This window comes from Choloepus didactylus, chromosome 27 (genome assembly GCF_015220235.1).
Source record: "Choloepus didactylus isolate mChoDid1 chromosome 27, mChoDid1.pri, whole genome shotgun sequence".
NCBI lineage: Eukaryota > Metazoa > Chordata > Mammalia > Pilosa > Megalonychidae > Choloepus > Choloepus didactylus.
Genome location: NC_051333.1, coordinates 3,811,189 through 3,820,352, shown reverse-complemented (window position 1 = coordinate 3,820,352; position 9,164 = coordinate 3,811,189). Strand labels below are relative to the sequence as shown.

The 9,164-nt window shown below is 40.0% G+C and overlaps 1 protein-coding gene across 2 annotated transcripts; it reads right to left on the bottom strand.

Annotated features, from left to right (window-relative positions):
* Positions 1–573: 573 nt before the first annotated feature.
* On the bottom strand, positions 574–1,104 carry LOC119521080 (ADP-ribosylation factor 1-like). 2 transcript variants are annotated; one of them, XM_037819118.1, is made up of 2 exons: positions 775–1,104; positions 574–699 (listed from the first exon to the last, which is right to left on the bottom strand). In XM_037819118.1, the coding sequence occupies exons 1-2, from the start codon at positions 1,102–1,104 to the stop codon at positions 574–576; spliced, it is 456 nt and encodes a 151-aa protein (XP_037675046.1). The 2 variants fall into 2 exon arrangements, with proteins under 2 accessions (XP_037675046.1, XP_037675045.1); XM_037819117.1 differs by having other exon boundaries at positions 574–1,104.
* Positions 1,105–9,164: the final 8,060 nt, after the last annotated feature.

Below are 9,164 nucleotides of genomic sequence, written 5' to 3'. Positions count from 1 at the left end.
TCAGATGGACTAGTATTCAGGTTGTTACTGCAAAACCTACACTAGGCATTTTTCTCCCTTCTGTGTGCTCAAGTGTTCTCCTTATCTTTTATTTTTAACTAGTTTAAAAAATGCACTGAGTTTGGGTTAAAAACCAACCTCCAAAATTGATCTCAACATAGATCTAAAGCCGAGCAGAGGCGCTCTCAGCTCTTCTGACACAGTAACCCCCAGAAGCCCAGGTGCCAGGGCACCTGAAATCCCTTCTCAGTACTAAACAGTGGGTTGATTTTCCTTTTTTTTTTTTTTTCAGTAAAAAAAGCTGAGTAATATTGCATAGGAGTACCAGAAACTGCCTCATTGGAAACAAAAACTATTTACATTAAATAAAAAACCTGTCTGCAGGCTGTGTCTGCCATATTTACAGCATGATGCAATACATACTGTGGCCAAAACCCATGGAAACAGCTTCTGGCACTCAATACCACAGAGCAGCACAGTTTGCCACATGAGAGTAAAGTGGAGGGCGAAGAGGAGGAAGGAAGAGGGAGAGGAAGGAGGTGGGGAGGACACGGTCTTGGTTCACTTCTGGTTTCAGAGCTGATTGGACAGCCAGTCCAGTCCTTCGTACAGCCCGTCCCTACTGGTGGCACAGGTGGCCTGAATGTACCAGTTTCTGTGGCAAGGAGAATGCAATCCCAGTTTCTCTGTGATTTCAGCAGCGTTCATGGCATTGGGGAGATCCTGCTTGTTAGCAAACACCAGTAAGACAGCATCCCTGAGCTCATCTTCGGCCAACATCCTCACGAGCTCCTCACGGGCCTCGTTCACACGCTCTTGTTCATTGCTGTCGACCACAAAGATCAGACCTTGTGTGTTCTGGAAGTAGTGGCGCCACAGAGGCCGGATCTTATCCTGGCCACCCACGTCCCACACAGTGAAGCTGATGTTTTTGTACTCTACAGTTTCCACTTTGAAACCTATAGTGGGAATAGTAGTTACTATTTCACCAAGTTTCAGTTTGTACAAAATAGTCTTTCCAGCAGCATCCAGGCCAACCATGAGAATGCACATTTCTTTTTTGCCAAAAAGGCCCTTGAAGAGATTAGCAAAAATATACCCCATGCTTGCAGGCTGGTGTAAGCAACAGTGGCCAGAAAAACCCCTCGGCAGCCACGGCGGCGGCTGCTGCTGCTCCGAGCCAGGCGTTGGTTTCACTCCCACAAGTTGGCAGCTCTGACGGTGGCCACATCAGCACCTGGTACCATGGGAGATGCTGGGTCAATCCTGATTTATTTTATATTTTGCCTGAGTTTATATTGGTGGGCTCATTTGTTTCTCATTGGCCTCACAGGGAGTATGTAGCCCTTTGAGGATCTCTATTTGGGGAATGGATATCCATTAAAGCCCCTCATCCTTGATGGCAATTGTCTCCTATCCCCCAAATCCCAAGAGATGCCAATATCTAACATAGAAATTACAGTTCATATTCTATAACCCATGCATCATGTCAGGAGGGAACCACAACTGCTAGTGGAATAATATTTGCCTTTTTAACAAATGCAAATAGTGTGTTTTAGAAAGGAAAGTGGTGTATCTGCATTCAACCAGTCGGCATGTAATTATCATGGATGGGCCTTGGTGGCTCGGGCTCCCGGGACCATACTCTTTCCACCCAAATCTCCCATTGTGAGGTCCCTGAAGTTATGAGATGACAGAAATATGGGAGTTAGTGGTTTGTGTGGAAGGGGCATTTAACGAGGAAAGAGTTTAAGGGGAGCACTGAGTGTGAGCCATCTGCTCTACTGGAGAGTCTTTTGGGCTAAATGGATGTACAGCCTCCTTTGAACTCAAGTGGTGTCGCAGCCCAAGAGGGCCATGCCAGTCCAAAGGCCAAAGAAGACAATGAGCATTTTCCGATACATGAACTTTCATTCAGGGCTTACTTACAGGGTGAGAAGTCATGGAGAGATCATGACAGCTCTCTCAGGCCAGACGGGCATTGCATTCACAGGGAAGATGACTGAACGATGCAAAAAGGACAGGAAGCCTTTTATAAGGGTTTAAGACAAAGGCCTTCCTAAGGGTGGGGGGAGCATAGATACAGGAATAGGTCATTCTGACCTGGGGGGTGGTGCAGGAAGGACTAGAATAACACGTGAACAATTACATTTTGCTCTTTTTGTGAGACTAAGAGCCTCTCACTTCCTGCCTGCTTCCATAAAGTTACACTTTAAGGTCAATTTTACCCTTTTTCTCTTTACTGGCTTAGAAAGACAATAGGTTAAACATTTAGCTGCCTAGGCCACGCAGACTGCTGTGCACCAAAGATCTGCAGGCCTGTTTTGCTCAGGTCACGGGTTGCCACAAGTGGCCTCTTTTGAAGGCAGGACACTCAGTTGGGTGAACTAATTCACCTTGCTTGTGTCTAAATTTGAGCAGCCTCTTAGTCTAGGGGCAGTGTCTTTGTTGTGTCATTTATGTGCCTTCTTGTGGCCACAGGGGTGATGGCTCCATGCTGAAGCTCCACGGCTAATATTTTGATGAAATTTTTTGCATGTATGTTCACAAGGGATATCATTCCAGAATTTTCTCTCCCCAGCGCCTCCTCTACATATCCCATCTACAGTCAGGATTTTGCCATTAAGCATTATCTTAACTGTAGGTTTTTGTACATGCTCTTTGAGGAATTAATCTTCAATTCCTAGTTTGCTGAGTACTGTTTTTTTTAATCATGAATGGGTATTGAATTTTCACAAATGATTTCTCTGCATTTACTGGTATGATCCTGTGGATTTTATTCTATAGCCCATTAATGTGGTTGTTTGATTTTCAAATATCATGCCACCATTGTATTCCTGAATTTGCCACACTTGGAGGTGGTATAGTATTTTTTTTTAATATATTGTTGTACTCAATTGGCTGATATATTGTTGAAAATGTATCTATTGTTCACGAGGGATATCATTCTAGCATTTTATGTTTTTGTACTGCCTTTGTCTTTTTTTTTTTAATCTTCATTTTATTGAGATATATTCACATACCACGCAGTCATACAAAACAAATCGTACTTTTGATTGTTCACAGTACCATTACATAGTGGTACATTCATCACCCAAATCAATCCCTGACACCTTCATTAGCACACACACAAAAATAACAAGAATAATAATTAAAGTAAAAAAGAGCAATTGAAGTAAAAAAGAACACTGGGTACCTTTGTCTGTTTGTTTCCTTCCCCCATTTTTCTACTCATCCATCCACAAACTAGACAAAGTGGAGTGTGGTCCCTATGGCTTTCCCAATCCCATTGTCACCCCTCATAAGCTACATTTTTATACAACTGTCTTCGAGATTCATGGGTTCTGGGTTGTAGTTTGATAGTTTCAGGCATCCACCACCAGCCACCCCAATTCTTTAGAACCCAAAAAGGGCCGTCTAAAGTGTGCATAAGAGTGCCCACCAGAGTGACCTCTCGGCTCCTTTTGGAATCTCTCTGCCACTGAAGCTTATTTCATTTCCTTTCACATCCCCCTTTTGGTCAAGAAGATGTTCTCCGTCCCACGATGCCAGGTCTACATTCCTCCCCGGGAGTCATATTCCACGTTGCCAGGGAGATTCACTCCCCTGGGTGTCTGATCCCACGTAGGGGGGAGGGCAGTGATTTCACCTTTCAAGTTGGCTTAGCCAGAGAGAGAGGGCCACATCTGAGCAACAAAGAGGCATTCGGGAGGAGGCTCTTAGGCACAACCATAGGGTGGGCTAGCCTCTCCTTTGCAGCAACCATCTTCCCAAGGGTAAAACCTGTGGTAGAGGGCTCAACCCATCAAACCACCAGTCCCCTATGTCTGTGGTCATGTTAGCAACCATGGAGGTGGGGTAGGCGAACACCCCTGCATTCTCCACAGGCTCCCCAAGGGGGCACTACATCTTTTTTTTTTCCTTGTTTTTCTTTTTTTTTTTTTTTTTAACTTTCCCTTCTTTTTTAAATCAACTGTATGAAAAAAAAGTTAAAAAGAAAACAAACATACAATAAAAGAACATTTCAAAGAGACCATAACAAGGGAGTAAGAAAAAGACAACTAACCTAAGATAACTGCTTAACTTCCAACATGTTCCTACTTTACCCCAAGAAAGTTACATAATATAGCAACATTTCTGTGAACTTGCTCCTACTATATCCATCAGAAATTAACAGACCATAGTCATTCCTGGGCATCCCCAGAACGTTAAATAGCTTATCTGTTCTTCTTGGATTATTGTTCCCCCTTCCTTAATTGCTCTCCATTGCTAGTTCCCCTACATTCTACATTATAAGCCATTTGTTTTACATTTTTCAAAGTTCACATTAGTGGTAGCATATAATATTTCTCTTTTTGTGCCTGGCTTATTTCGCTCAGCATTATGTCTTCAAGGTTCATCCATGTTGTCATATGTTTCACGAGATCGTTCCTTCTCACTGCCATGTAGTATTCCATCGTGTGTATATACCACATTTTATTTATCCACTCATCTGTTGAAGGACATTTGGGTTGTTTCCATCTCTTGGCAATTGTGAATAATGCTGCTATGAACATTGGCGTGCAGATATCTGTTCGTGTCACTGCTTTCCGATCTTCCGGGTATATACCGAGAAGTGCAATCGCTGGATCGAATGGTAACTCTATATCTAGTTTTCTAAGGAACTGCCAGACTGACTTCCAGAGTGGCTGAACCATTATACAGTCCCACCAACAGTGAATAAGAGTTCCAATTTCTCCACATCCCCTCCAGCATTTGTAGTTTCCTGTTTGTTTAATGGCAGCCATTCTAACCGGTGTTAGATGGTATCTCATTGTGGTCTTAATTTGCATCTCTCTAATAGCTAGTGAAGCTGAACATTTTTTCATGTGTTTCTTGGCCATTTGTATTTCCTCTTCAGAGAACTGTCTTTTCATATCTTTTGCCCATTTTATAATTGGGCCGACTGTACTATTGCCATTGAGTTGTAGGATTTCTTTATATATGCAAGATATCAGTCTTTTGTCAGATACATGGTTTCCAAAAATTTTTTCCCATTGAGTTGGCTGCCTCTTTACCTTTTTGAGAAATTCCTTTGAGGTGCAGAAACTTCTAAGCTTGAGGAGTACCCATTTATCTATTTTCTCTTTTGTTGCTTGTGCTTTGGGTGTAAAGTCTAGGAAGTGGCCGCCTAATACAAGGTCTTGAAGATGTTTTCCTACATTATCTTCTAGGAGTTTTATGGTACTTTCTTTTATATTGAGATCTTTGGTCCATTTTGAGTTAATTTTTGTGTAGGGGGTGAGGTAGGGGTCCTCTTTCATTCTTTTGGATATGGATATCCAACTCTCCCAGCCCCATTTGTTGAAAAGACCATTATGACTCAGTTCAGTGACTTTGGGGGCCTTATCAAAGATCAGTCGGCCATAGATCTGAGGGTCTATCTCCGAATTCTCAATTCGATTCCATTGATCTATATGTCTATCTTTGTGCCAGTACCATGCTGTTTTGGCAACTGTGGCTTTATAATAAGCTTCAAAGTCAGGGAGTGTAAGTCCTCCCACTTCGTTTTTCTTTTTTAGAGTGTCTTTAGCAATTCGAGGCATCTTCCCTTTCCAAATAAATTTGATAACTAGCTTTTCCAAGTCTGCAAAGTAGGTTGTTGGAATTTTGATTGGGATTGCATTGAATCTGTAGATGAGTTTGGGTAGAATTGACATCTTAATGACATTTAGTCTTCCTATCCATGAACATGGAATATGTTTCCATCTTTTAAGGTCCCCTTCTATTTCTTTTAGTAGAGTTATGTAGTTTTCTTTGTATAGGTCTTTTACATCTTTGGTTAAGTTGATTCCTAGGTACTTGATTTTTTTAGTTGCTATTGAAAATGGTATCTTTTTCTTGAGTGTCTCTTCAGTTTGTTCATTTCTAGCATATAGAAACATTACTGACTTATGTGCATTAATCTTGTATCCCACTACTTTGCTAAATTTGTTTATTAGCTCTAGTAGCTGTATCGTCGATTTCTCAGGGTTTTCTAGATATAAGATCATATCATCTGCAAACAATGACAGTTTTACTTCTTCTTTTCCAATTTGGATGCCTTTTATTTCTTTGTCTTGCCGGATTGCCCTGGCTAGCACTTCCAGCACAATGTTGAATAACAGTGGTGACAGCGGGCATCCTTGTCTTGTTCCTGATCTTAGAGGGAAGGCTTTCAGTCTCTCACCATTGAGTACTATGCTGGCTGTGGGTTTTTCATATATACTCTTTATCATGTTGAGGAAGTTTCCTTCAATTCCTACCTTTTGAAGTTTTTTTATCAAAAAGGGATGTTGGATTTTGTCAAATGCTTTTTCAGCATCTATTGAGATGATCAATTGATTTTTCCCTTTTGACTTGTTAATGTGTTGTAATACATTGATTGATTTTCTTATGTTGAACCATCCTTGCATGCCTGGAATAAACCCCACTTGGTCATGGTGTATGATTTTTTTAATGTGTCTTTGGATTTGATTTGCAAGTATTTTGTTGAGGATTTTTGCATCTATATTCATTAGGGAGATTGGCCGGTAGTTTTCCTTTTTTGTAGCATCTTTGCCTGGTTTTGGTATTAGATTGACGTTAGCTTCATAAAATGAGTTAGGTAGTGTTCCATTTTCTTCAATGTTTTGAGAGAGTTTGAGTAAGATTGGTGTCAGTTCTTTCTGGAAAGTTTGGTAGAATTCCCCTGTGAAGCCATCTGGCCCTGGGCATTTATTTGTGGGAAGATTTTTGATGACTGATTGGATCTCTTTGCTTGTGATGGGTTGGTTGAGGTCTTCTATTTCTTCTCTTGTCAGTCTAGGTTGTTCATATGTTTCCAGGAAATTGTCCATTTCCTCTACATTCTCCAGTTTGTTGCCATACAGTTGTTCATAGTATCCTCTTATAATTTTTTTAATTTCTTCAGGATCTGCAGTTATGTCACCTTTTTCATTCATTATTTTGTTTATATGGGTCTTCTCTCTTTTTGATTTTGTCAGTCTAGCTAGGGGCTTGTCAATCTTGTTGATCTTCTCAAAGAACCAACTTTTGGTGATATTTATCCTCTCTATTGTTTTTTTGTTCTCTATGTCATTTATTTCTGCTTTAATCCTTGTTATTTCTTTTCTTCTACTTGGTTTAGGATTGGTTTGCTGTTCATTTTCTAGCTGCTTCAGTTGATCCATTAGTTCTTTGATTTTGGCTCTTTCTTCCTTTTTAATATATGCGTTTAGTGCTATAAATTTCCCCCTTAGCACTGCTTTTGCTGCATCCCATAGGTTTTGGTATTTTCTGTTCTCATTTTCATTCGTCTCTATATATTTAGCAATTTCTCTTGCTATTTCTTCTTTAACCCACTGATTGTTTAGGAGTGTGTTGTTTAACCTCCAGGTATTTGTGAATTTTCTAATTCTCTGATGGTTATTGACTTCTAATTGTATTCCATTGTGGTCAGAGAATGTGCTTTGAATAATTTCAATCTTTTTAAATTTATTGAGCCTTGTTTTATGTCCCAGCATATGATCTATTCTGGAGAAAGTTCCATGAGCACTAGAAAAGTATGTGTATCCTGGTGATTTGGGATGTAATGTCCTGTATATGTCTGTTAAATCTAATTCATTTATCAGATTGTTTAGGTTTTCAATTTCCTTATTGGTCTTCTGTCTGGTTGATCTATCTATAGGAGAGAGTGATGTGTTGAAGTCTCCCACAATTATTGTGGAAACATCAATTGCTTCCTTTAGTTTTGCCAGTGTTTCTCTCATGTATTTTGTGGCACCTTGATTGGGTGCATAGACATTTACGATTGTTATTTCTTCTTGCTGAATTGCCCCTTTTATTAGTACGTCGTGGCCTTCTTTGTCTCTCAAAACATCCCTGCATTTGAAGTCTATTTTATCTGAGATTAATATTGCTACACCTGCTTTCTTTTGGCTGTAGCTTGCATGAAATATTTTTTTCCATCCTTTCACTTTCAGTTTCTTTGTGTCCCTGTGTCTAAGATGAGTCTCTTGTATGCAGCATATTGATGGTTCATTTTTTTTGATCCATTCTGCGAATCTATATCTTTTAATTGGGGAGTTTAATCCATTTACATTCAACGTTATAACCGTGAAGGCATTTCTTGAATCAGCCATCTTATCCTTTGGTTTATGTTTGTCATATTTTTCCCCTCTGTCTATTAATATCCTTTATTGTACCCATACCGAATCTCTTTAGTACTGAACCTTTCTCCAAGTCTCTCTGTCCTTTCTTTGTTTCTCTGTCTGTAGGGCTCCCTTGAGTATCTCCAGTAGGGCAGGTCTCTTGTTAGCAAATTCTCTCAGCATTTGTTTGTCTGTGAAAAATTTAACCTCTCCCTCAAATTTGAAGGAGAGCTTTGCTGGATAAAGTATTCTTGGCTGGAAATTTTTCTCACTCAGAATTTTAAATATATCGTGCCACTGCCTTCTTGCCTCCATGGTGGCTGCTGAGTAGTCACTACTTAGTCTTATGCTGTTTCCTTTGTATGTGGTGAATTGCTTTTCTCTTGCTGCTTTCAGAACTTGCTCCTTCTCTTCTGTGTTTGACAGTGTGATCAGTATATGTCTCGGAGTGGGTTTATTTGGATTTATTCTATTTGGGGTTCGCTGAGCATTTATGATTTGTGTATTTATGTTGTTTAGAAGATTTGGGAAGTTTTCCCCAACAATTTCTTTGAATACTCTTCCTAGACCTTTACCCTTTTCTTCCCCTTCTGTGACACCAATGAGTCTTATATTTGGACGTTTCATATTATCTATCATATCCCTGAGGTCCATTTCGATTTTTTCAATTTTTTTCCCCATTCTTTCTTTTATGCTTTCATTTTCCATTCTGTCATCTTCCAGGTCACTGATTCGTTGTTCAACTTCCTCTAGTCTTGTAGTATGAGTGTCCAGAATCTTTTTAATTTGGCCAACAGTTTCTTTAATTTCCATAAGATCATCCATTTTTTTTATTTAGTCTTGCAATGTCTTCTTTATGCTCTTCTAGGGTCTTCTTGATTTCCTTTGTCTCCCGTACTATGGTCTCATTGTTCATCTTTAGTTCTTTGAGTAGCTGCTCTAGGTGCTGTGTCTCTTCTGATCTTTTGATTTGGGTGCTTGGGCTTGGGTTATCCATATCGTCTGGTTTTTTCA

What these genes read in the sequence shown, in the direction of transcription:
- LOC119521080 (XM_037819117.1), bottom strand. Translation starts at nt 1,104, where the DNA reads ATGGGGTATATTTTTGCTAATCTCTTCAAGGGCCTTTTTGGCAAAAAA.